This window comes from Botrytis deweyae (assembly GCF_014898535.1).
Source record: "Botrytis deweyae strain B1 chromosome Unknown BDEW_001, whole genome shotgun sequence".
Classification (NCBI taxonomy): domain Eukaryota; kingdom Fungi; phylum Ascomycota; class Leotiomycetes; order Helotiales; family Sclerotiniaceae; genus Botrytis; species Botrytis deweyae.
Window position 1 is genome coordinate 473,892 of NW_024066208.1, and position 26,458 is coordinate 500,349.

Sequence of the window (26,458 nt, forward strand, 5' to 3'; positions counted from 1 at the left end):
CATGCCTGTCTGCGATACTTACAATGCAACATGTACACACGGATCGACAACCGTTTGTATCCGAACATGCCTCGGAGCTCCAAATTCAATTAAATGATGGCCCGGATTAGTTTATAACTTTAGTACATCTGGGGAAGTGTTCATACCCAACAGTCTCTCTCACGTTTCCTTCATCTTCAAGTGACAATACAATTTACTTGTCGAATCCAAAGATGTATAGACCTATATTACGAAATGCCAGTAGGCAATTGGCAAATGCGAGACCTGTAGCTATCACTACTAGAGGTCTTGCTGCTCATGCTACCCCGCAACCATTTAATTGGAAAGATCCTTTAAACGCACAGAATCTTTTTACAGAGGAAGAAATAGCGATTTCAGAAACTGCGGAGCAATATTGTCAGGAACGGATGTTACCTCGAGTTTTGCGTAAGTTTGTTAATTGCATGTTGGGGGCGCAAGCTAAAGGAGGGGTTGAATAGAGGCATATCGAGACGAACATTATGACCGAAAGATACTCGAAGAAATGGGAGAGCTAGGGCTATTAGGAGCTACGATCAATGGTTACGACTGTGCTGGTGTATCAAATGTTGCTTCGGGACTTATTACCAAGGCAGTTGAACGAGTGGATAGTGGATATCGATCTGGCATGTCAGTACAGTCTTCGCTGGTAATGGGAGGTATCGACGAATTCGGCACACAAGAACAAAAGGAGAAGTACTTGCCAAAATTGGCAAAGGGGAAATTGCTGGGCTGTTTTGGTTTGACAGAGCCGAATCATGGTAGTGATCCTGGGTCCATGGAGACAACTGCGAAACCTCATCCAACAAAGAAGGGCTATTATTCGATATCCGGAGCTAAGACATGGATCACAAATTCTCCAATCGCAGATGTATTCTTGGTATGGGCCAAGTTACAAGAGACTGGCAAGATTAGAGGTTTCATCATCGATCGAGCAGATTGTCCACCGGGGACGTTGGAAACACCTGCTTTGAAAGATAAAAATGGACTCCGAGCTTCTTTAACTGGTATGATTCAACTCGATGAGTGTCCAGTGCCTGAAGCAAATATGTTCCAGACAGTAGAGGGTCTTCGAGGACCATTTACTTGCTTGAATAGTGCAAGATATGGTATTGCTTGGGGTATGACAGGCGCGCTCGAAGATTGTATTGATCGAGCGAGAACATATGCCCTTGAACGAAAACAATTCAAAGGCAATCCATTAGCCAAATATCAACTCGTCCAGAAGAAGCTAGCAGATGCCGTCTCAGACGCGGCTTTTGGTACACTGGCTTGTGTTCAGGTTGGAAGACTCAAGGACAAGGGAGAAGCAGCACCGGAGATGATCAGTATGATTAAGAGACAGAATTGCGATGCTGCACTTCGAAATGCGAGAACATTACAGGAGATATTTGGTGGTAATGCTGCGAGTGATGAGTATGGTATTGGAAGACACGTTTCGAATTTGTTTGTCACCCAAACTTATGAAGGACAAAGTGATATTCATTGTAAGTTTTGCCTTGATCTTTGCTTATTAGTTGATGATGTGATTCAGATTGATGCTGACAAATGCATTAGGTTTGATTCTGGGAAGAGCAATTACTGGCATTCAAGCATTTTGTTGATTGAATTGGGTTGAGTTCAACGAGTTAGCAAATGGAAATGAGAAATGAAGCTATGAGATATTGGTTGGGCCATATAGAACTGGGAGGAGGATGGCCATCAAGGTGTCGGTTCTTGACTCTTGAAAAGGAGGCTTTTTTTTTTTTTTTTTTTGGAAAAGGGGTGAATAGGAGGAATAGATGTGTAGGAATTATTCAGGAGATACCTTGATTGAACAAAGAAATGTAAAGCAGAAAATCAATGTCAACAATGTCTTGAGCTTTGGTGAAATGGACCTCGTATATCTATCTTACTCATTATATCTTGTCTAACATGAAAAATGTGAGAATATGAAATACCTAGGTAGTCGAATACATTTGACTTCTCGAGGAGAAAAGGCTTTGAAATTTTGCCACGATTCGGATATTTTCGGGAACAGTGAAAGAAAAAGAAGAGAATTCATGTATGCTGAATGAAAGGTAGATATTTGAATGGATTGGTAAAGCTTATTATTATGTTTCGTGAATGGGGTTGAAGATACATTACCTAGGTAGCTGGAGGTACCTACCTAGTACTCAAGTAAATGTGGTTGATGGCCTTCTCTTCCATGCCATGCACATGTGAATTGTCATGGCTGTCATAGCCACCATCCACTGCGTGATTGCTCATGAATTGTGAAGAGTTGACAAGAAATTAGTAAGCTTCAAGTAAGTTCGAAGTGAATCCTTTAATTTCTGTGGTACCCGTGGACTGGTAGGTAGTTGTATGATTTGTTAATAAAAGAAGAGGAGTGAATAAATTTATTTATATCGTAGCTGAATAATTGTATGGGAGTATATCATAGGTATCATAGGTTGGAATGATATTTGAATAGGTAGGTATGGTGGTACTGCGCATTCATACAGAATCATACTGCACTTTTGCCGCTCCTTCGCCGCCCAAAATCGAAGCGAATAGGCCAAGGCACGAGGCAAACCAAAAGCAAAGGCAAAACGACGGCTGGCTGCCCAAGAACATTCACATTCACCGTACAGTTATGATCTAACACAGACTCACTCCGGACTCAGACTCAGACTTGCGACTTCTTCTTGATAATAAATACCTGGTAACTGAATTCAAGGAAAGATACTCCGTCTTTAAAAGAACTCTTCTTCCTCTTCTTTCTCTTCCTCTTCTTCCCATCTTTCCCCAAAGTAACCTACCAACTACCCACCTAGTATTCAAAAGAAAGAATACCCTCAACCGTCTCCTGTCTCCTCTCTCCTCTCTCCTCTCTCCTCTATCTACCCAAGGACAACAAAAAGTCAAGAACCTTTTGGTATGTACTCCATGATCTATCTTACTTGTTATTCCATTTAAAATCTCCCGCACTCTTTATTTCTCCATGTATTTGGCTACAATATCTACACGACTCTCCCAAATACATTGATTGATATAAAGATTTACCGCTTCTCTCTTCGTGACCATCTCGTACCCACAATCTCTATCCCCTTCCGTCATCTTCGGCATAGCCGCTCGCGTGTTTTTTTTTATGGGTGGTCGGTCGCTAACAACAAAATCGTGTCTACCAGAAATCCCAGCCCACTTACTCACCAGTCCATTAAACTACTGCAACCTCGAGAAATTCATCAACATACTCGACAACCCTTCACACTACACAACACCCTCCACACAATAATACATACTTCAAAATGGCTTTGAAGAGAATCAACAAGGAACTCACAGACTTGGGCCGGTATGTTATATCTCTTGTCCTTTTGGTCACCGCCACGACGTTGGAAAGATCTTGGTGGGGCTACTTCGTGAGCGGGGTCTGGTGCAGGATTATCCAAAACTTCATGACGGCGATGATATCTCGTATGGATGGTATTGGGAATAGTATGCTAATACGATGTTTGAATAGTGACCCTCCCTCATCATGCTCTGCTGGTCCTATAGGAGACGATTTGGTATGTTGTTCCTCCTTCAAGATTTGATGCCCCTTCGAGGCACAGAATACCTCGGAATGCGCTCAAGATGGATATCATGTCATGACAAGTAAGATGTATCGAAGAGAGGATACTAACATTTATTTGTTTCATTTAGTTTCACTGGCAAGCTACTATCATGGGTCCTGTAAGTTTGATCTTATCTTCAAGTCTCTTTGATCCGACGCCCTTTGGCCAACGATCTTTGAAATCTCGAATTTCATGAGTTATCACGATCATCTTTCAATTTACTAACTTCTTTGCCAGTCTGACTCACCATATACCGGAGGTGTCTTCTTCCTCGCCATCCATTTCCCTACCGACTACCCATTCAAGCCTCCCAAGGTCAGCTTCACAACCAGAATCTATCACCCAAACATCAACTCGAACGGAAGCATCTGTTTAGACATCTTGAGAGATCAATGGTCCCCAGCTTTGACTATCTCTAAAGGTATATTGTCACTTTCATTACACTTTGTTAAATTACCACTAATCGTTGATTTTAGTCCTTTTGTCCATCTGCTCCATGCTCACCGACCCCAACCCCGATGACCCACTTGTTCCAGAGATCGCACACGTTTACAAGACCGACCGATCTAGATATGAGGCCACAGCCAGAGAATGGACCCGAAAATACGCCATCTAAATTACCTACTATAACCTTCAAATTACATATGACAAAGCATGACGGATCGGAATAATGGATGGGTTGATGAATTTCCTCTGTGTTCTTTCTATCTCTTCTATTCTATCCTATTGCGTAAAGGATTTGCTGGCGTCAACGAAACTCGATGAATGGACAACTTTTTGGTCTGGGTTTACTTAGGTACTTTACTCTTTTACACACGAAATACATTACATGGCAGACTTGTGAGCGCTACTGCTTGGGGGGAATATTTTGCGATGGATTGGGGCAGAAATTGTGGGAGAGGCGAGAAAGATTTGTCGTGGATAGATATCGGAAGAATGCAATATGATGAATGAATGGATGGGTGGTGATGGATGATAAATAAGGGATGTGCTTGGGGAATTAGATGATCATGTTGCATGATGAACGGGTTGTCGTCGTCGTCACCGCCTTTTTCTTACTATTCCTCCTATTCTTTGATATTCAGGTCCATAGCATTACTCGGAGCTTTTCTTACTTTGTGATTTGCTGTTCCTTCTCGTTTCGTGATGCAACGCTTGGGGAGGGGGTAGTTGTGAACGAGTGAAGATGTGAAATTTGAGACATGGTATTGGGTGTGAAATGTGATGTAGGTGAAAGAATGTGGAATTTGATGGATATTTAGTATTATCCATCTGCCCTTCCGTAACACAATACTGGGTAAGAAAGGTAACTGAGTGATCCATCTGTCTATGGCATTTATGGTAAGGATAATATGAACTAAGTTCTTTCTTTCATTGTTTTTACTTTTGGATTTATTTATATGGTTCTTTGGTTTGGTTTGGTTTGGTCTGGTTTGGTGTGTTTGTTTGTTTGTTTTTGGTCAACGTTCTTATTATAGGGGCTTAGGATGGGAGTTTTTTCTGTTTGGTGTGGGTGTGAGGGGAGGGGTGGAGGGGGGAGAGGGGGAGAGAGGGGGATTTGTGGCTGGGGTATTGGGTATATGGGGTGATGCGTGTTGCTGGGGAGTTGTTGGGGTTGGGATTTGGATTTGGATTTGGATTTGGATTTGGATTTGAGTAGGGAGGAGGATTGGGGTGATGCGTGTTGTTGGAGAGTTGTTGGGATGGGGAGGGAGAGGGGTGATTGACGACGGAGATGGTGATGGTGATGGTGATGGTGATGATCTTTTCTTCTTCTTGTTGTTGTTGTGTGTGTGCACTGTGTGATGGATGTGTGGATGGGGAAAGTGAGGTAGGTGTGTAAGTTGTGTAAGTTGCGATTGTGTAAGGTGTAAGCGCTTGGGTTGATTCTGAGATGCTGAGTGGGACTGACTGACTGACTGAGTGAGTGTTGTGAAGATGTTTGATGTTTGATGGCGGATGTTTGAGATTTGAGATTTGAGATTTGGGTTTGGGGTTGGGTTTGATGGTGTGGGAATTTGGAAATGTTTCGGGGGGGGGGGTGGGAGGGAAGGAGGTGGATAGAGAGATAAGAAATAAGAGAGGGAGGGATGAGGGATGAGGAAAGATGTTAGGAGGGAAGATGGATGGTACGTTTGGGGTTTGAGGTTTGTGGGGAGGGAGGGAGTGGTGACTCGTGAGGAATTGGAGGGTGGTGAGGGTATGTGTGTTGAGGATTCGGGACCGAGGGGGAGGGGTTGGAAAGGTTGTGTTATGGTGGGTGAGTGTGTGGGTGATGAGATTTGTAGAGATTCTCAAGGCGGAGGGAAGGGATACGGATGTGAGAGAGGGGTGCAATGGAGGAAAGGTTAGGGGAAAGAATGGAATTGGAATACCTATGTATAGGTACTAGGTTGCAAGATACATCTTGAAACTCTCATGCCTTTTTCTCTCCCGGTGCGAATGCTGTGTCTCTGTATGTATGTATCTAGAGTCGGCGCTTTTTATTATAATTTCTTGATAGGAGATACTGGTACTCTTTATGGGTTTGTAATCATACATGCACGAAGTCGATGTAAAATTCATAGCTAGCTACCTAGCTAGTTTTAACCTAAGCTCGGCACTGAATGCCGGATACTGTACGAGTATGTGTATATGGGTTTCTGGTACTTCATCAATAGGTATCAAACGGGAATTTTACCGATTCTTCGCGTTTTGATTCTTGGGGTTTACAGAGGTGTGAGTGTGAGTTTGAGATGGTGATGGTGACGTGGGCTGATTTTGATGTACTATGTATGGTGTGTACTACGAATCGGTTTACGTGGAGATATGTGTGAAGCGGAGTGGGTGTAGGAAGAGATTTGTCGAGATGCTTGGGATTGGAGGGGTATGTGTGGCAGGGTGGATTTGTCTTTGGAGTGGTTTTTGTTTGTGTTCTTTGTGTTGCGTAGGTAGGGTAGGGGATCGACGGAAGGATGGTCGATGAGGGGGAGTTCTCGGTACGGATTGCTGAGTGGTATCTGTCTATCTATCTATCTATCTATAGATCGTATAGATACCTAGTCGAGCGATTACTGAGAATATTCTCATTGCAGCCGATCATTGAAGATACATATTGATTGACCGATTCAAGGGATTTTTCTTGGGGGTCAGAGATGGCGTAATGCAAATGGAAATGTGAGCTGATGGGAGAAGAAATAGTGTAGCAAGGCTGGGGGGATCATACAATTGGTGTTGGGATATCGCACGCTGTTATAGGTATTTGTATCTGATTAATTGGTATCATCATCATGCGCGCCGTTGCCAATGTTGAATACTTTGATATTTGGTTATCCACAGGGCGCAAATAAGCTTTGAGGAGACTCGAATGGTAGGTACCCCTTCATCATCAGCTACACTTGCCAGCCACACTCCTGGTGCTCCCATATTCAAACTCACAAATTCGATAGGACAAGGCTTGCCGCCGCCAATTTTTCTTCTTGTTAATTCTCTGAGCCTCAAAAGTGCATCAAACATCTTGGATATTTTAAGGGTGGTCGTTGTACGATCATGTCAGATGTATGTATATTCTGATTGGCTACTGATGATGGCTTAGATGATTCTGGTTTCAGTTTTTCGCAATGCATGCTAGGCTCGCACGCTCGTGCAACGCTCTGGGCAGGTTTCGGGCGGGGATTTCTGGAACGAAGATAGGATTAGGAGGCTTGGAGGTTACACTTGGGAGCCCTGGAGGTTTCGCAAACGGGGTTGTAACTTGTGTATGGGATGGTGAGAGGTGTGGCGAGTGGGATTTGGGTGGTTTCCATTGTAGGGGGTCTGTTTTCGTGAGGGTGAGATAGGATACCTATGACTTATCATGAGATGAGATTAAAATTCAACACCAGAATAACACAGCAACATTCTCGTAATCCTTAATACCGTCAGTTAATTGGTCAACCCAAGCAATAACCGAGTGAACGCGTGAACGGGTGAACTTCGTATCCTTGATGTATAGGATAATAATAACTGTTGCTCAGATTCGCGCTTATTAAGGTTATCCGTAACCAATTTAGAACCCCATATCAAACAGACCAACCACGGCCCCTCTGAACCCATGTAACATCAATCCCCAATCCTCCCGTCGACCATTTTCTCTCCCACGTACCTTTCGGCAATCCTGCTCGAAGAATTTTCATCTCTCACACGTCCAAAAAGCTGATGCGACTAGTCCTTAAACTCCCTAGTCAACGATGGCCACCACCATCACTGTTTCGAAGCCCCTCTCTCTGACCACCCATTGCAACTCAGAGACGCTGGTTTCTCGACTCTCGAGCCCATGAGACTGGATTTGTTCTATACGTTATGCTCAGACACTTCCATACGAATCTAATTGTCAGGCCATCACATCCTGTTCCCCATGCATAAACGTGATGTTCTGACTGTTTTGTGACCTTACCTTCCTCCCTCCTTCTGCTTGGCAGAAAGTTTCCTCGTTTCTTCCTCTCTGCTCTGAACACCTCTTCTCTTGGATTTCTCTTGTCTTTTCTTTTCGGGATCTCTGCAAAGTGAAGTCATACAACTTTCGATATTAATTCGCTGATTTTGGGACAGCCATCGGTGCAGGCATTGATTACAGGTACGTTTTGAATTTGGACGCCGAGTGTCTTGTTGATTGTTGTATTACTTCTCTGGCAATAATGTCGCAAGTTGGAATGAACTCAGTTACTGACAGTTTTTGGGGGGGGTTTTCAATAGGCTTTTATCGTTTTTACGTTCATTCAAATAATTTTCTTTCGTTTTTACGATTACTTTCTTTTGGGAACTTCTGTCCATTCAGCAGGTCCTGAATCATATTACCCTTTAATACTACCACGATACCCACGTATAATTTGGACGAGAAGGAAGTCGGAAGAAATTTTCTATATAAAAAAAAAACCTTCAAAAATTACGATTCTAGGTCGCAAAGTTTAAGATGTCTGAAAAGGCTTATGATAGAATGAGTACGGGATCGGTGAGGGTTTCGGAGAGATCAAGATGGCCACCATTGACGAGAATGTTGATGTCTGGTGAGATGACGGCGGAAATGCCGAGGGAATTGACGATGAGGGAGAAATTCGACAGATGGATGGTTAACGAGGGATATCGACGATTGTAGGTTGTGGCTAGGATCATGGGAAGCATCGAGTTACTAACATCATTTCAGTTTCGTCTTCGTTTTCGCTTTACTCCATGTCATGGTTTTCACATTCGGTTTCTTGAATTATCAGCTCAAGGATAGTTTTGGTATTGCTCGAAGCACATTTACCGTCACCTATGCGATTGCTAGATCCGCCGCTCTGACGCTACATTTCGATGTTGCTATGATTTTGTTTCCGGTTTGTCGTACTTTGATCTCTTTGGCACGTCAAACTCCTTTGAATGGCATTGTACAATTCGATAAGAATATTACTTTCCATATGCTTACAGCTTGGTCTATTGTATTCTTCTCTTGGGTACACACTATTGCGCATTGGAACAACTTTGCTCAAATTTCAGCAAAGAATAATCTCGGCATTGGTGGTTTCCTCCTTGCCAACTTTGTTAGTGGACCTGGATGGACTGGATATGTTATGTTGGTCGCTCTTATGGCCATGGCTATTACTTCATACGAAAAGTATCGTCGGGCAAACTTTGAACGTTTCTGGTATACCCATCACTTTTTCGTCATCTTCTTTGTATTCTGGTCCGTCCACGGAGCTTTCTGCATGATTCAACCAGATACCGCGCCTTACTGTGTTAGTGTTGGTACATCGGCTATTGGTGTCTTCTGGCAATACTGGATGTATGGTGGTTATATTTACCTCGCTGAACGTATTGCACGTGAAATCCGCGGGAAGCATAAGACCTATGTTTCGAAGGTTGTTCAACATCCTTCCAACGTTTGCGAAATTCAGATCAAGAAAGAGAATACAAAGACAAGAGCTGGTCAATATATCTTCTTCTGTTGTCCCGAGGTCTCGATTTATCAATACCATCCTTTCACTCTCACATCGGCTCCCGAAGAAGATTATATTTCCATTCATATTAGAATGGTAGGAGATTTTACTAGAGCTGTTGGCAAAGCCCTTGGGTGTGAATTCGATAAGCCAAAGGATGGAAAGGGAGGATCTCAAGTTGTTGGTGTTAATCAAGGCTCACCAGGATCTGATGGAGCTGATTCGGCTATTCGTCGCATCTTACCCCGTGTCTATGTCGATGGTCCATTCGGTTCGGCCTCTGAGGATGTTTTTAAATTCGAAGTCGCTATGCTTTGTGGTGCCGGTATTGGTGTTACTCCTTTCGCCTCGATTCTCAAATCCATCTGGTACCGCATGAACTATCCTCAAAAGAAGACGCGTCTCGGAAAAGTCTATTTCTTCTGGATTTGTCGTGACTTCGGTTCTTTCGAATGGTTCCGTTCTCTTTTATTGGCAATCGAAGCTCAGGATATGGATAACAGGATTGAGATTCATACGTATTTGACGGCTAAGATTAAGGTGGATGATGCGACGAATATCATGATTAATGATGCAAATGCAGATCGTGATGCGATTACAGGTTTGAGAGCACCAACCAATTTTGGAAGACCTAATTGGGATATGATTTTCAAGAGTGTGAGGAAGATTCATAGTCCTAGTGAAGCGGGTGTGTTTTTCTGTGGTCCAAAGGTGTTGGGTAGTCAGTTGCATATCAAGTGTAATATGTACAGTGAGCCTGGTTAGTACTTTCCATTTATCTCCTTTTTCACATTGATACAATGTACTAACACTGAAATAGGATTCAATTTCTGCTGGGGTAAAGAAAATTTCTAATCGTTACGACAACTTCACGTGCCACTGGGTACGATTCAAAGGGCATCTGCATGCGTTACGAAGCAGCTTGGCTTCCTTTATTTGACATCCATCTTATATCCATAGATGCATACATATGCCATTTTTCATTCATTTCTGAAATACCCTCCTTTTTGAACTATATTGTTTCCTTTATGGGTTGTATGTGATGGGGGTTTGGGTTTTGATTTGGATCGGAGATGGAGGAAAAGAGGAGGGAGAAGAGGGAGAAGAGATATTTATTAGATTGGTTGGTTCATGAGAAACATGGATGGATGAATGGACGATGAGTGCGCAGGGCGCAAAGATATCAATCAATATATTAAAAATATGTTGTTATATATTTTGATTATTATTATGGTTGTGGTTGTGGTTGTGGTTGTGATTTTTATGCATAGTACCAGGTATTAGAGATTGCAAAAGATTTATTTGTATTAATAGTTAAAAAAATTATGAATGCTTTTTTATAGATGAAGAATTGGGAGTTGGAATTTGAGATTTTGAAATTTGAGACGTGAATTTTGAGATTTTGAGGAAGGGGGTTTTGTGGTTTGTTAGTTATTCTCGAGTACGTTGGTTGTTATATATGTGGTTGACTGTGGATGGCGATCTGAATATTGGGAAGATTGGGTGTGAGTTTCTAGATTTCTCGAGGGAAAATAACGTATCTATCTTTCCTGTAGGTAGGTATGTAGAGGGACTCGTGGTACTGGTGCAGCTAGAAAGTATTCATGAAAGTTCGAAGCTGGATATACCTAGATATGTAGGTATGTATGTATGTATGTATGTATGGATTGCAAGAATCAAGATGGTGAACTACAATTGGTTCTCGCAGTGGTAGAGATGAGATGTACTGAGTTGAGTGTATGTATGTAATCTTATTACTTTTGGGCTGTGTGAGCTCGTAAGGAATCATTGAGATCAGATAATGAATGATATTATACGTGATAATGTGAGGAGTTGGATATTTTGTAGTTTGTAGTTTGTACCTGGTAGTTTGTACTGAGAAAATGATACAAAGGGGGAGTTGCTAAGGATCGGTATTTATATTTATTTTGCTACTAATTACCTGTTGAATTAATTGTATGAATGAATGAAGTTTGAAAAGGATCCTGTAACCTTACCCTTGAGTGGTGGCCAATTGGATTTTCTCCCCTTTGTGTGGTAGGTAGGCTCGTAGGTAGGTGAGATTCTGAGATTCTGAGATTCTGAGATTCTGAGATTCTGAGATTCTGAGATTCTGTAATATATAATTCTACAATTCTACAACCATTTTCCTTTAGATCGCTTCTAGGGTTTTAGTTACCTATGTATATTGATTCGAAAAAGAATCTTAAATGATTCTTTGGAAATTGGTTGTCGTTCTGGTTAATATCATTTATTTTGATCCTAGGATGGGTGGGGTGCAAATGGGAGACTATCTTATTTGACTTTTTGTCATTTGCGGGCGTGTAATACAGAGTCCAAGTATGTATTGTGAATTTGTGTACGTGGTTCGATGTTCGGATTTCTTGCTCTTTTGACTCTTCTGATTTCCTTCCAGTTTCTTTTGAGAATACTTTTTTTCGAATCTCGTTCTTTCTCGTGAATGTCAAGAATCAAGATCAGTTGTGTAACTTGTGTTGTTCCGAATCACCCGTTTCATATTTCGGGGTGGAGTTGGAAGTCCAAGCACATGGATCTATCTTGGCATCGGTAGAGTGCGCAAGTGAAGATTGGCCGGGATGGTCTCGGTGTAAGATTGGATGAGAGCCAATTGGGGACGCCAAGCGCGATGCCAAGCTTACATTGAGGTTTCGAAATCGTAAGTATGGGTGGATGATTTTAAAATGAGAGATGGGACGGGAGACAATGGTGGCTTGGAGGGGAAACGGCGTCAGGGGGTGATGATCATATATTTGAAGAAGTGGTGGAGAGTTGAAGTGTCGTGCGCTTGTCTCCGTGTATGGGAGATCATTGGTTTATGGAGATGTGTTACTGCATTGGGGGATTGTCGGAGGGATAAATGGAGGTGGTGACTACTTATGGAAAAGGTTTGGAGCAAGAATGGGTGCATAAAACACAAAAGGGTTATAGAGGACCCAGGAGAGCTTGGATGTTGGTGGAGATATACAGAACCCGGTACGGAGAACTTACATATCTCAGTCTCACAAAGTCTGCACGTCTCGGCGTATATCCGTTCAGATATCGAACGCCGGTCTTGGTATCCTCTCTTCTCGAAAGACTGCCAGGATGAATACTGTATATCGCGAACGACGACTCCGTAAACACGACGGAGCCAGCCCGAGAATGGCGAGTAAGCTTAACGGCGTCGTGGCATATTGATTAACTTTTTCTATACCTTTTGTTTTCCTTCTTGATGAGGAGGGAAGATTGTGATTGGGTGGGCTTAGCAAGTGGCAAGCCGTACTAAGTGCAGTTGGATGAGACAATGCGTTAGGTGGATATGCAATAATTGAATTTTGAGAGGGTGATTGACGATATATGAAGATGGGTGAATTCCTGTTTCGTTTCAATTTCCCCTTGGTTAGTTCGTCTGATCTTCTTGTCCTGTTCTGATATTACTGGTTTTGTGGAACATTTTCTTTTTATTCCAAGGAGAGATTATTTTATGAGTGGGAAATTTTAGAAAAAGATTTGAAGAGGGGATTCATTACAGATATCATTACTGTGTCTCTTGACGAGATTAGTCTTCTGGGAATTGGAAAGGGAATTTCTTCCTTGAGATATTCTTTGTACAACATTTACAACGCATACAATACAACTTGTACAACTTCTTTATCGACTCGACAGGCTCGAGCTCAAGACATTACAGCATAACACTACACAAGGGAGATTATCTGATAGATATCTCTTTATCCAGTCTTTCAACCATCACTCCAACAAAGCCACCTTCTTTCAACACCCGTTTCGGTTTCTTTGAGAAAAATATTTCCTTTCAGAGAGGGGGTCAAGAATATATCATCTCAACTACACCTATCACGAACATCATCATCACAAGATCACAACACAAAGTCTTTGTGTGAATCTTCGCCCACTGCGAAATAGATTTCTTTGACTCAGCCTGGGAACCCAATCATAAAGTTATTGATACCACCCCGGGGCTTGGAACTTAGTTTGAACTTTGGAACTGATTGGAACTTCTTTCAATATTTTTTTGGACACTTTACATTTTACCTATTCAGTATTGCTGGATCAACATTTGATTTTCGAACTTACAAGAGATTACTTTCGCATTGCTGGATAGAATATCATTTACCTTTCAGGTTGATCAATCGGTCCGATCGACTTTGTACAAATTTACTGGCGGAGAACAAGATACATATCCTACCCACTCGTTACATCGGAAACGTCATAAACATCAGATCAAACCACCATGTATATTCCACGCCTTTCCTCCACTCTCAACGCCCCAACCCTCACTACCCGCGCGGAATCCCCTCCTACTTCCGGCTCCAGTGAAGGATTCTGGCAGGTGCAATTTAATTTCTGGGGTACCATCCTCGCGTTCATCGCCGCTATTGCTATTATCACCGGAATTTTGACATGGTGTCTAGTATGTCGCGGCAAGCGGATACAGAAGAAACTTGCCAAAGCCAAGGAAAAGGAACGTGAAGAGGAAGAGAGAGCCAAGAATGAAATGATGGGGAAGGTTCTGGGAGGCGACGCAAATGGAGTTGCGAGAAACGGGAGTAAATTGGGTGTGGGAAGAAATGGGACGGTGAGGAAAAGTGAGATTAGCAGACCATTTCCAGCGAGGTCCGGGAGTTCGGGGAGTGTGGATTCGATGGATGAGAAGAGGGAGTTGGAGATGGAGTATGAGAGGCAGAGTGAGAGGGATAATCACTGGTCTGAGAGGGCGGCATGGAAAGAAGAGATGCTGGGGACGGAGAGCCCGGTTCCGTCGTATCATTCGAGGGAGAGGAGTGGGGATGAGGAGAGGAGTGAGTGGAGGACGGAGAGTTTGAGAGGGGGCAATACCATCGGAAGTGGAAATACAACTTCCACGAATGTGAATGGAAACGCGAATGCAGGAAATGCATGGCACAGGATTGAGGTTAATGGAACGGTGTATATGGGGCGAGAAAGAGGTGATTCAGCATATTTGGAAGATAAAGAGATCAAATTTGTGTAGGATGAGTGGTGTTATTCATTACAGGGTACTTTCGAGTCAGATTGGAATTCACTGGATGATTCATCCATATACTGACGAGATGTCATGTGTCCTGAATTGAGCTACCCCTCATTTCTGTTTTGGATAGAATTTTTGATGGACTGTTTGATGGTTTGGTGCAGAAGGGAAGGGATAGAATGGGATAGAATGGGAACGGGAACGGGAACGCAGGAAATGATACCATAGGATACGTTTGGAATTTGATAGCGGTATTTGCATAACTAGCTTGATAGTGCTTAATTTTTTTAAGCAACAGTGATGGTGCGATGCACGCATCCTTACTTATCTCTATACATCTACACATACATATATTAATTTATAATCATACCTACAACATAGAGAAACAAAACCAAGTGAGGTTCGAAGTAAGTACCGAGTTGTGAGCGATGCACTTGGTGAGGGGAAAATAGCTTGGAATATGAATTTTCTTTGTATGTTTGATTTTTCCTTCTGGTGTCGGGTACTTGGTTAGGTAGCCTTCACGTTTTTTTTCATACCTAATAATAAGTAAGTATTTATAGATGCGAGTCATGAGGAATCGAAATAGATGTATGTACTGGTGAGATCAAATATAGAATACCCAGGCGAACAAATATCCCTATCCTATCCAGTACACATATCATTTTCTTTCACCCGGTACAATCATTTCTAAGAATATCTCTCCTATCCTCGAGATATATTTCTCAACAAAGTAATCTTCGATATTACTTTTTCTCTCCTATCCTCTCACAAAGCCCTTTGCAATATAAACATATTCTCTATTGTCAGCCTACAAAGACTCCCATCGCTGCTTTCTAGAGCATCTCTATCAAAGAGCTCTTGTAATGGAAAACTTCTTTTCTTTTTCTGTTGCGTACACTCGAGAGGAAGGTAATAAAGAGTCTTTATTCCTATTGTGCGATTCTTAATCATCGTCTTGAGTTATCTTATATATACCTTCCCGTCCTTGCGGTTTTATGTGTCCATTCTTGATTTGTGATACTATAAAACACAACAAATAAATATACAAATTGATAAATAAAATATAAAGTCGATCACTATACCTATACACTCGCTCCTATATATATACTTCTCCAGCAAACGAAGAAACAAAAGTATAAAAATATAAAGATCCAAAACACACTCAAGAACAAACCAAACTCAAAACAACAACAACAACAACAACATGGCACCCGCACCACCCCCACAAACAAGCGCCTCAAGCCTCCTCAACCCACCTGCATCCATCACAACACTCCTCCCCCTCACCATCGCCAAAGCCATCGAAACCGCCTCCGCCACCAGAATCCCCTCTATCGAGATCCTCCCTCCAAAATCCACTTCCGCCCCCAAAGGCATCCCCACCTCCACACTCTCCACCTCCATCATATCCAAACCCAGTTCTACCATCTCTAGCAGCGCTACCGCATCAGCAACATCTACCGCTGATAAAGGAGTATTTACTCGTCCTTCTGGGAGTCTTACTGCGATCATCACGGTGATTATCGTAGCGGTTTTTGTGGCGTATTGTGTGATTAGGTGTTGTATTTGTAAGAGTATGCGGAAGAGGAAGGAGAGGAAGGAGTTGGAGAGGGAGAGGGGGGATTTGGAGCGGGAAAGGGTGAGGCAGATGAGGGAGAGGGAGGCGATTGAGATGGCGGGGAGGATGAGGGAGAGGAGTAGGGAGAGGATGAGGAAGGATGGCTGGGAGGATGTGCTTTTGCATGGGAGACATGTTGGTTAGGTGGGGAGGAATAGAAGGATGAACTGGAGTATAAATTATGTTGGTAGGTAAGAAAGAAGAGGAGGGAATCGGTAAGTTTAAAGGATAACAAGGCAGATTCTCCGATGGAGGAAAAGGAAAGGTAAGATATTATTATATAGGTAAGTCCCCTCCCCCAAAAGGTAAATTAATTCACAGGTAAGTCGTACATATCAGATGGCATCGGAGTCTCAGGGCAAATAGAAGATTAATAAAATTAAGTTATTAATGGAGAACTGGTGTTTTGTAGAGTTTAGTTGATGCGATATGAATTGTATGATGAGAACACAACATGTTCAAATTATGACATTTAAAAATCTACTGAGAATTTAGAGGGGTATCAGAGACCCGAAGAACTCTCTAATGCTAAGATTCAACTTGTAGGGTTCAGATAAAGGAGACATATAAAATGCGCTAATCGTACAACTTTTCCGGATCGACCAACTATCTGCTACACCAAATTCTTCATTTTACCGTTCTATAAGATACTTGACGCGGCAGTGTGTAAGTATCCGCCTTTACTAACGCAGTATTGGATATTACCAAGGTATTCAGTTTGATAGACAACAAGGTACCAAAAACTGAGCATTCAGCGCTTCATGAACAGACGTGGTACGTGATGAAAAATGATGATCGGTCTAGGGATTGATTGTATGTATAGACGTAGAAACAAGTAAGTACAAATTCTGTCGATAAACTCTGAATGTCTGAAAAGATTGACGCCATCGTCATAATCCCATGTATGATTCGGTATCTATTGGCGATCGATAATCTTACATACCTACCTAAGTAGGTAATAAGCATAAAGTTCGGCACCACCATATTGGGCACAATCTGACTTGAATACCACCATACCGATATTCAAAGGCAACGAATCCGAAAGCATTGCAAAGCTAACTGGAATTGTGAGTGATTACGACCACAATACACGAGGAGCACTGCGAATCGTCGATTATATATGAGGTAGTCGTCTAATTTCATGGATACGAATATCTTCCAATTGCCTTACAGCATTCGCTCCATAAGTGCGATTTCTGCCTTGCAGTAAGCAGTGAATTGCCAGAAGGTTATGATTTTTACGATAGTTCAATACCATCTATTGGTGCACTCGGGGACTACGCCGTAAAAAATGTTCCTGTAGGCAGCTGTGCCGCAATTTCGACCAAATACGGAATATCTTCAAGGCAGCAATGCGACCCACACCACGATGGATATCCAAAATCATGAGTTTAAAAGAAAGGTTGCGCACGCTGGTGTGCAATATGAGTAGCAATAGCTTCAAGAAACAAACAGACAGAGCGACAATTGTTCAAACGAAGACAAGATGGTCAAACAAGCAGAACCTCAAAGTAGCCCCATGCCTAGCATGCCTACAGGTGCCTCCAGCCAAATCCTGAAATCGACCGGCTTTCGAAAGTTTTCTGCTGTGGCTATGATTGTTCTTCTTTACACTACTGCAACTCCGTTCAGTCCAATAGCATGGCTCACCTCCTCAATCGAAGGCTCGTTGTTCCTCGATCGAATTCTCGCCGGCGCCCTCCTCTTTGCAGCCATGTTTTTTCAATGGCAAGTTGCGGTGCAAGCTTATCCCATTGCCATAATTCTCCCGACTGGTAATCGTACCATGATCTCAAACGGAAATATCGTACAATCGACTGGGGATGTGATCTGGATATACGAGCCTTCGAAATATTGGGAATATGTGTTGATGGAAGGGTTGGGATTGATAGCGGTTGAATGGGCAGGAGTAGAACTTATCAGGAGGGGTGTGGTCAGTCTGGTCATCGCGGCATTGTGGATAGTGGGTTGGAGTGTTACGCCAGAGCGAACGAAGAGGCAGGGGTGGGAATATTTGAAGAAATTCTGGTTTTGGATCGCGTTGGATGAGATTATGAAGGTGGGACGGGGTGGTGGTGGTGGTATGAGGAGAAAGAGATGGTAAATTGTGGATGTTGGATGATGTGGTGTTTTTTGTTGATCGAGAATAATGTAGATTATGAGGAGCTCGAATCATCTGAACGGATGGACCTGAAGCTGTAGACGGAACAGGAAAACTGTAGAAAATCAACAAGGAATGTTCGAATCGAATTAACTTTAGTTTGTGGAGTAAGAGTTTGTAGGAATATAATAAATAAAAATTAGATGTTGGACAGCTTTCTGCTTTGATAGATATAACTTTTTACCAACAGTTTTGCATAGACGAAGACGAATCCGATCACGATCGACCCCGCCAAGTGCATGTAACCACATGACATCCATGATTTCTTCCCAGCAATTCTGAGGATACTATTTTCCTGATAAATTATTACTCTGCAATTACGAAGAGGTTACATACAAGTCTTCTATAGTCACAGTGAGAAAGAGGAAACGTTTTTTTGATACACGTAGAGTCACGTGAAGTAATATTCTCGCAGCCCGAGCGACGTTAGACTGGATCACTAGATCATCTCATCAACATCTTGATCAAGGCAATATGTTCGAGGATGAAATGATTAATTAACGGTCTCGACACGCCCACAAAATAACATCGATCATTACGCCGCAGAAGAACAATAAAACCCCGAGCTTTTACAACATTAAAACATAAAATCTTCAACATATCAAACCAATACCCCTTTATCCACAAGTAGAAGTCCCTCAAGTTTCGGATTGAATTTCAAGAAGGATGCTTTGTAACATCTCCATGAACTAAGAAGCACAGCACTTTGTTGAAGTGAATGTTCCTTGTTTTCCACAATATACATATTCATCCAATCCCTTCGAAGTATTTCAGGCCGACCCATCAAAATAACCCTTTCTTTCGAGCCCTTCAGTAATCAGAATCGTCTGCCAAAGCAATCTGACCACGCTTTCCTTTGCCTTTCTTCCTGTTTCTATGCTTTTGTTTCCGTCCTTTATTCCCGCCAGATGAGCCAGGTGGTTGATTTCGACTCTGCTTCTCAATGGCTAGTTTCTCAGCCTTCTTTTGCGCAACTAGGCTTAGTAGGTTCGCCGAAAGGTCCGGTCGCTTTTTTTCAAATCCATCCTTAATGATCCGTTCTAAGGAATGTCGTACTTCACACGGCTCGTTATAGTTTTCGCTGATATGGCTTGCGCTGTCGTCGCTCGGATTGCTCGAACCGATGTCAACAACACCCTGGCATTCAAGCGGCTGTTTGCAGTGTTGTTCTAAAGCTCTACAATGAATTGGTCGATCGGGAAACACTTCATACCATGTCATATTTTCTCCAATACAACACGCTTCAACATCGGCTCCGCGCTGGAGCATGATTTCCATTGCCCAAAAAATATTATTAAGATCGTCAGGGTGCTCAGAATGAAAATGAATAATGGATTTAGTATGCAAAACATGAATGAATCTAGTATGCACAACGTGAAGAAATATTTTCCACAAACTGTGACCGTGATATATCTCATTAAAATTAGCGTTGTTTTCCAACAGAAACACCAGTAATCTCGAACTGGGGAAGCCTTGTTCAAATTCAAGTAAAAGTCGACCAAAGCAGAGTACCATCAGAGGAGGATAATATTTCAGTCGCATCAGAGACGGGTCTGATATTATCTTCATCTCAACATAAGAAAATATATCATCTTCAATACATGCCGAAAGTAAGTTCATCGTACTCCATAAATCCGCCCTGTCGCCCTTGGAGACATCTTGACCAGGACAACTTCCATAATAGGTGGTACAATTAACATTAGTATGATCAATAGTTAGAGTTGATTTATAGAGAGACTTATTCCAATATTCCAGCTGGTTGGTAGATGGGTTACAAAAATCCGAATACCGCTGAGCGGCTCTATCAAATTCCTCAACCAACTGGGGGATATGGCTTTTGGCTTTGGCTGAGGTAACTCTGCGTAGGTTCCAGGTGAAGTGACTCCACATAACTCTCCATTTTTTTCCCTTTTCTATTATACTTGTCAAAAGAAGCGAATTATTCTTCGTACCCGCCTTGACTAAGTTTAAAAACACAATTGACCAAGTAAACCATGGATCGAATTCCAGGTCTGATGTATGAGTAAGGAGCATTTCCCACGTCTTGGGCTTGTGCATGTATTCCCGAGCGGTTCTATGAATATAATTCACTTTGCCTGTGCTCTTGGCCAATTCCAAAAGCCCTCCACACCGGGTACGTAACACATGGGCGAGATCCTCCCCGCAATCCTCGAGGGACATTTGGCGAAAGCAGGACGTTTCGTCTCCAATTACAGCTTGATTGAAAGACTTAAAGCTCAATTTGTAGGCAGCATACAAATTTAGAAAAGTGGATTTTGACAAGATTACGTTCGCACCTAGTTCCAGTTGAAATATCTTCGAGGCCTCTATCATGTGTATTCGATCAATGGACGATAAAATACGGTCATAGAGGTCATCAATCTCCTTTGGAGTTTCTCGTAGGCGAGCTCTGAGCGTTGAAATATCATCCCTTTTTCGGAGGCCATTAAGTAAAGAATTTACGACCAGCCTAACCCATAAGAACACCCCATCCCCGTCACCCACGACTTCGGTTATCAGCGCCGACGCATCCGACGGAGTATTCTTCATCAAAATTCGCATTTGTAAGTTATTCTCCAATCTATCTCGAACGTAGTTTGTGATGTCGGATTCCGTTAGGTCATGGAGCTTTAGTTGTGGCATGCATCTGAATATATCCAAGAATGCAATCTCAGGCCGGCTGGATAAGCAAAATTTTGCGTGTTTCGATTCACATAGTTCGATAAAGTACTCTGCGATCTCCCAATAGTCTCCTTCATATTCGTCCAGACCATCAATGAAGAAGCAAAACGACAGTTTTTCAGACGTTTCCTCAACCAATTTCCGGAATGACTTTTTCAGAGCAGGTAGTGACCAGTTTGTTGCCAGAATCGGGACATTATGCAGGGTATTCTCGAATGCGGTCTTCCATTCCTTGGGAAATACTTCGGGTATGAGAGTGCAATGTTTCTCAAGAATCTCGTAAAGTAGACTTCGAAGTAAGCCAGATTGCGATCTTTGAGCTTCATCACCACTGTTCCAGAAGAAAAAAGATGGTGTCTCCAGGGGAGTATTATGTGCCCATGTTTCTGCGTATCTACGAGATCGAGAATCATCGACAATAAATCTCATTAAGGTTGACTTTCCACATCCAGGTTTGCCATGAATCCAGTAGATGCCATTCTCGTTTTTCAGCCATTCGCTGAAATTGCTCCATGGTTTATGTTCAATTTCGGGATCGCAAAATATCCACTCAAAAGTTTGCTGATGTGCTTCAGTAATCGTCTCATGCCGAAGATTCATCGATGAAAATTTGAGACTTTCAAGAATACTTAATTCCGCCTGACGCCGATGCCTCGATGCTTGTTGATCGACAAGCACACTGCGAGTGTGTGAATGCTCTTTCTCCTGCGACAACCTCAAGTGATTGAAGTTTTGCTCAAACTTAGTTAAACTACTCTGGTGATTGTCTAGGACTTCTTGCATTATTGCTTGCAATGCTTTATCGAGCGTTTTGAAATTGTTTTCCTGTTCGAGCTTGACTTCGATCATTCGATATCTAAATGGCCCTGTTAGTACTAAATAAGTTTGATTCGATTGTATGGACGAAGGGGCTGGTAAAGAGTACGCGAGTCACCTCTAATCTCACTAGCTCAGAAGATCATGGACTTACCTCAAGTCAACAAGAACATGTGTCTCGAGATTGCTACGCAAATCACCCAAACGACTTTTCAATCCTTGTATCTTTTCTTCATTCCAAACAGCCCTGACTGCTTGCTGGAAGCTTGCTAGCCTGGGATGCTTAACACTTAGATTGAGCTTTAGGGAGCCAAGAAGACCCCTAAGTTCCTCGGACAAGTCGATGCATTTAGTGCAGATATCTTTGAGGGCTCGATCGGCATCCGCTGGTGAAGGTGAAGGTGCGTTTTGAATTCCTGAGTGAAGAGAGCTCCTTAACGGCTCAACTAAGTTTTGCAAGCGATTCGTCGCCTCCCCAAGTTTAACATTGGCCCCAAGCTCTCCAGACTTATAAATCTCTCTTCCTTTCAAAGCTATTCCTGTGCTGTAATCAATGAACTGTATCACAGCTGCCGCAACTCCCAAGGCTGTAATTGGGTCCATGTTTCCCCGAGAGGAATATTCTAATAAATAGCGTTGATTGTCGACAGCAATACTTTATGGTAATTTAGATATTTATATATTGAAGTTCATGAGCTGATTCAACGATTCTATGATGAGGCTGTGGATTCAAGATGATATGTGCAACAGAAACAAGACAATGATATATGTCAGCTTCGGACACACTTCAACTTCCTGGTATCTTGTGGCGAATCATTGCCCGAGATATATGCAGGCGCACACAATATCTGCGCACTTCCTATATTTTGGATGACCAGAGCCTATCAATATCCTCAATCAGCCAATTATCTAACGAGCTGCTAATATTATCTTGGTGGTTTTGGATGCCAAGTCGTCACATTTTCATTTCGCATTTTGTACCACCCCTCCATTTTTGTTGCTGGCAGGACGAACAACTAGTTCTTCAAACTGTGCTGACAGCCGTAAAATCAGGAATTAAAATTTGTTAGGTTTTTGGGCCTTTTTTTGATATAGTATCTTCAAAATTCGTAATTGACTGCAATCCAGACTGGCAGAGCGTACAGTGTCTCTTAAAATAGGCCTTTGACATAACAAACATCCCTTTGTTGAGAACAGAGCCACATTGCCTCGAATGAAAAATAGCAGCATTAAAATTCTGAGACTTGAATAGAAGGATGCAAATGAGACATTGCGTTGCGATCTACTGAGGCCGATTTGAATCATTTGGTCAAAACCCCAAAAATAGATTTTTGCCTAAGCTTAAATTGTATTTAGAATTTAGTAGTATACTTTTATATAAGAAAATCAATTCAGTATACAACCTTAAAAGGATATATAAAATAGAAGGAAAATAAATATATTTATTAATTAGAATTCAGAGAATCGACTGATATAATTTTTTTTGAATTATTTCAAAAATTGAAATTTATATTCAATTTAATAATTTTAAAAAATAAAAAATTAAATATTGAAATTTAATCGTTTTTGAAATTTCTTAAAGTATTTTGATATTGAATATAAATTTCAGTTTTTGAAATAATCTAAAAAGAATTATAGCAATCGATTTCCTGAATTCTAATTAACAATTTCATTACTTTTTATTTCATTTTATAAATCTTTTTAAGGTTGTATACTGAATTAAATACTTGTATTGATATTAGATATATTAATTAGGAGTTGTATTAGTTATATAGTTTAAATGAGATAAGCTCGAGCTCGAGCTTGAGATAAGTTTATAAGGAATTCTTATTAAGCTTATTTTACTTATTTTATAGTAGTCTATATACAAAAAGGAAAACTAAGGAATTCTTATTAAGTGTGAGGGCGCACGTGCTCAGAGGGCATGTGACCGGCTACACTAGCCATTTTAGCTAGCTTCTCAAGTATAAGTTGGAAGCTTTGCTTTCAACTTCCTTCTAGCTTTTCATCAATAACTACATCATACAATTGATACTCTTCTTTTGTTTTCCCAGATTCCTCACAAAGTTATTGATTCACTTTTGAATCAAACAGAAACTATCAAATACACAAATTAAACCATTCTTCGAAACAATACCACAACGATTCACAATATTACCTAGGTATATTCTGGATCATTCACAAGCTCCATATACTACAAAAGAAGGAAAAGTTGATAAGATAACTACCAGATACACAAGATTGCAAGAATTGCTAGAACCAGAAGCACCATTCAGTCCATTATCCCCTAAACGATATAAAACCCCTCAACCAAAATAAATAATAACCGAAAAATTGCATACGAAAGGAGTTATTAGATGAGATAAATAATCAGAATTAAATACAAATCAAAACGAAAAAGGAATGAACCACCCGAATTTTTGAAATCGATTTGAGGAAAGAGCTAGTATAAGCCCTCGAACAGATAATCAAAATAAAAGTTCCTTGTTATCCAGATTAAACGATATTCCCACCCCAACATATTCTTATTTATCATAATCAATTACTGCTAATCGTTATTACCAAAATATCCCACAAAAAGATATAAACAGTCAAGCTGTTACAAGATAAGGGGATTCCTCGCTTCACTCAAATATATCAAAAGAATTATAAAGAATTATAGCTCAGTAAAAGAGATAATTGAAAGTATAAACTGAAAAGGATAGAGAAAGAGAGATAAAAATATTAATAATAAAATATCAATTAGCAACATCCATGTATAATATATCGATTGATAATATTATAAGATTTGATAATTTATAATTCTTTGTAAATGAAAAAGCTTTTATAGATATTAGATTAAGTAGATAACTATTATCAGGTATCTAAAATGTATTAATTATTATTGGTGTTAGTGTTTCTTTTATGTTGTTTACAGGATCCTTTTGGGATAGATTTAGAATCAAAATATCTTTATCCTTTGAAAAAGGGAAAATTGATATTAAATTATAAATTATAGAATTAAAAGATTATTTTATATTAAAGGGTATTTTAAATGCTACACAACAGATAGTACTAATAAAAAATTATATTGGTAGAGATATCAAAAAATAAATCATATTAGTATAATTATACAGTAATCCTTTAATCATTATAAAATTCGAGAATTGAAATCTTTTAAAAAATTGATTATTTAATTAATATAATTCTACTGATATAGAATTAAAAGCCAATCTCCATATAACAAAAGTTATTATATTTGAAAAGCAAATGGTACAAGATTTCAATAATTATTTCGAATTAATTCTTTAAAATATTTTATAAATATATAAAAACTAAACAATAGTTGTATATTACTCTATAAAATTAATTAAACCTATTCTTTCACATATCTATACAGATTATAATAGGGTACTATCTACAATATTTAGAAAACTAAAAACAACAGTACAAAATATAGAAAACTTTTTATAAATATAAAAATGATTATTCCCAATTAATAATAAGCAAGTAAGATTTAAAAAAAAAAAAAATTAGATAAGAATACACAAAGCAATATTTCCAATTTAATTAAATCCAATAATAATTTGTATAAAAAAAAGAGAAAAGAAATAAGATTTCCCAAAATCTTAATGAAACAAAAAAAGAAATATAAAGAAAATAAGATGTACTTTAAATACAGAGAAGTAGATTATTAAACTAGTAATTATAAAAACCAGTCAATCAGAAAAAAAGAAAATAAATAATCAAAAAACAATAGCTTTCCTCAATAATAAAAGTATTGAAATACAAAAGGAATAATCACTCCAAAAAAAGTTATACTGAATTAAAAAAAAACCTAGAAAGGTTTTTGGTTGTTACCGTAAGAAAGAATAAGAATTTATATAATTATCGATTATCAAACCCAATATAGAAAACAATAATCCAATATCAAATATCCAGTGTTATACAGTTAATATACTCAAATCAAACTGAAAAGATATTATTAATATTAATCTTAATATAAAAAAGGGAATTATAGCAATTAATAGTATTAGGATTATATGATATAGAATTATTAACAAAAATAAAGAATTAATTTTATTAATATTATAGTTATGAAAATACCGCAGATTTCTTTTAGATATTAAATATAAAAAATCTTTTTCAAATAACAAGTATTACTTATCTGGATATAAATAGAAATAAAGTATTATTTATAGTAATTATCAATTCTATTGTAATAGTAAATTTCATTTTCTTAAATATAATCAAACAAATCCAATATAAGGAGTTAGATGTATATTGCTTATTAATTAGGGATGTGAATATAAATATTCTAGAATCAGTATTTATTTCAGTTTATAAGAAAATCGATTTTGAATGTTTGTTAGTTAAGGATAGTGTAATATTAAAATTCAGAATTATATTATTAAAAACAGGTAATATTATTTTGGAACTTTTATAACTTTAATAGTATAATCTGAAAATAGATTAGAGGTTAGGTAAGGTGTCTAATAATAACAATTCAAAATTATAAACTATATTAGATATATTTAATTTCTTAAACCTTATATATGATGTGGCGGAGAAAGTGGAAAATATACCAAAAAAAAAATCGATTGTTGTAGTATTATTATTTTTAGTACTTATAAATAATAGCAGGATAGGTTATGTAATTATTTA

At 39.9% G+C, this 26,458-nt stretch overlaps 7 protein-coding genes across 7 annotated transcripts; 6 read left to right on the plus strand and 1 right to left on the minus strand.

Annotated features, from left to right (window-relative positions):
- Positions 1 to 212: 212 nt before the first annotated feature.
- Positions 213 to 1,622, plus strand: EAE98_000161 (uncharacterized protein; the record flags this gene model as incomplete). The annotated part of the gene is made up of 3 exons (XM_038947779.1): positions 213 to 426; positions 480 to 1,505; positions 1,576 to 1,622. The coding sequence occupies 3 exons, from the start codon at positions 213 to 215 to the stop codon at positions 1,620 to 1,622; spliced, it is 1,287 nt and encodes a 428-aa protein (XP_038815456.1).
- Positions 1,623 to 2,396: 774 nt separating this feature from the next.
- EAE98_000162 (uncharacterized protein) lies at positions 2,397 to 5,075 on the plus strand. The gene is made up of 6 exons (XM_038947780.1): positions 2,397 to 2,917; positions 3,171 to 3,334; positions 3,503 to 3,548; positions 3,685 to 3,714; positions 3,834 to 4,017; positions 4,073 to 5,075. Exons 2-6 carry the CDS (start codon positions 3,291 to 3,293, stop codon positions 4,210 to 4,212), a joined length of 444 nt encoding a protein of 147 aa, XP_038815457.1. The 5' UTR covers positions 2,397 to 2,917; positions 3,171 to 3,290; the 3' UTR covers positions 4,213 to 5,075.
- Positions 5,076 to 8,526: 3,451 nt separating this feature from the next.
- EAE98_000163 (uncharacterized protein) lies at positions 8,527 to 10,384 on the plus strand (the record flags this gene model as incomplete). The annotated part of the gene is made up of 3 exons (XM_038947781.1): positions 8,527 to 8,705; positions 8,758 to 10,289; positions 10,350 to 10,384. 3 exons carry the CDS (start codon positions 8,527 to 8,529, stop codon positions 10,382 to 10,384), a joined length of 1,746 nt encoding a protein of 581 aa, XP_038815458.1.
- Positions 10,385 to 13,778: 3,394 nt separating this feature from the next.
- Positions 13,779 to 14,537, plus strand: EAE98_000164 (uncharacterized protein; the record flags this gene model as incomplete). Its single annotated transcript, XM_038947782.1, has 1 exon — positions 13,779 to 14,537. One exon carries the CDS (start codon positions 13,779 to 13,781, stop codon positions 14,535 to 14,537), a length of 759 nt encoding a protein of 252 aa, XP_038815459.1.
- A 1,204-nt stretch (positions 14,538 to 15,741) lies between these two features.
- On the plus strand, positions 15,742 to 16,299 carry EAE98_000165 (uncharacterized protein; the record flags this gene model as incomplete). Its single annotated transcript, XM_038947783.1, has 1 exon — positions 15,742 to 16,299. One exon carries the CDS (start codon positions 15,742 to 15,744, stop codon positions 16,297 to 16,299), a length of 558 nt encoding a protein of 185 aa, XP_038815460.1.
- A 1,342-nt stretch (positions 16,300 to 17,641) lies between these two features.
- EAE98_000166 (uncharacterized protein) lies at positions 17,642 to 18,259 on the plus strand (the record flags this gene model as incomplete). The annotated part of the gene is made up of 1 exon (XM_038947784.1): positions 17,642 to 18,259. The coding sequence occupies one exon, from the start codon at positions 17,642 to 17,644 to the stop codon at positions 18,257 to 18,259; it is 618 nt and encodes a 205-aa protein (XP_038815461.1).
- An 867-nt stretch (positions 18,260 to 19,126) lies between these two features.
- EAE98_000167 (uncharacterized protein) lies at positions 19,127 to 22,417 on the minus strand (the record flags this gene model as incomplete). The annotated part of the gene is made up of 2 exons (XM_038947785.1): positions 19,127 to 21,854; positions 21,969 to 22,417. 2 exons carry the CDS (start codon positions 22,415 to 22,417, stop codon positions 19,127 to 19,129), a joined length of 3,177 nt encoding a protein of 1,058 aa, XP_038815462.1.
- Positions 22,418 to 26,458: the final 4,041 nt, after the last annotated feature.

What these genes read in the sequence shown, in the direction of transcription:
- EAE98_000162 (XM_038947780.1), top strand. Translation starts at nt 3,291, where the DNA reads ATGGCTTTGAAGAGAATCAACAAGGAACTCACAGACTTGGGCCG. An exon ending in GAACTCACAGACTTGGGCCG is followed by an intron (nt 3,335 to 3,502) that starts GTATGTTATATC and finishes ATGTTTGAATAG; the next exon opens with TGACCCTCCCTCATCATGCT. An exon ending in GTCCTATAGGAGACGATTTG is followed by an intron (nt 3,549 to 3,684) that starts GTATGTTGTTCC and finishes TGTTTCATTTAG; the next exon opens with TTTCACTGGCAAGCTACTAT.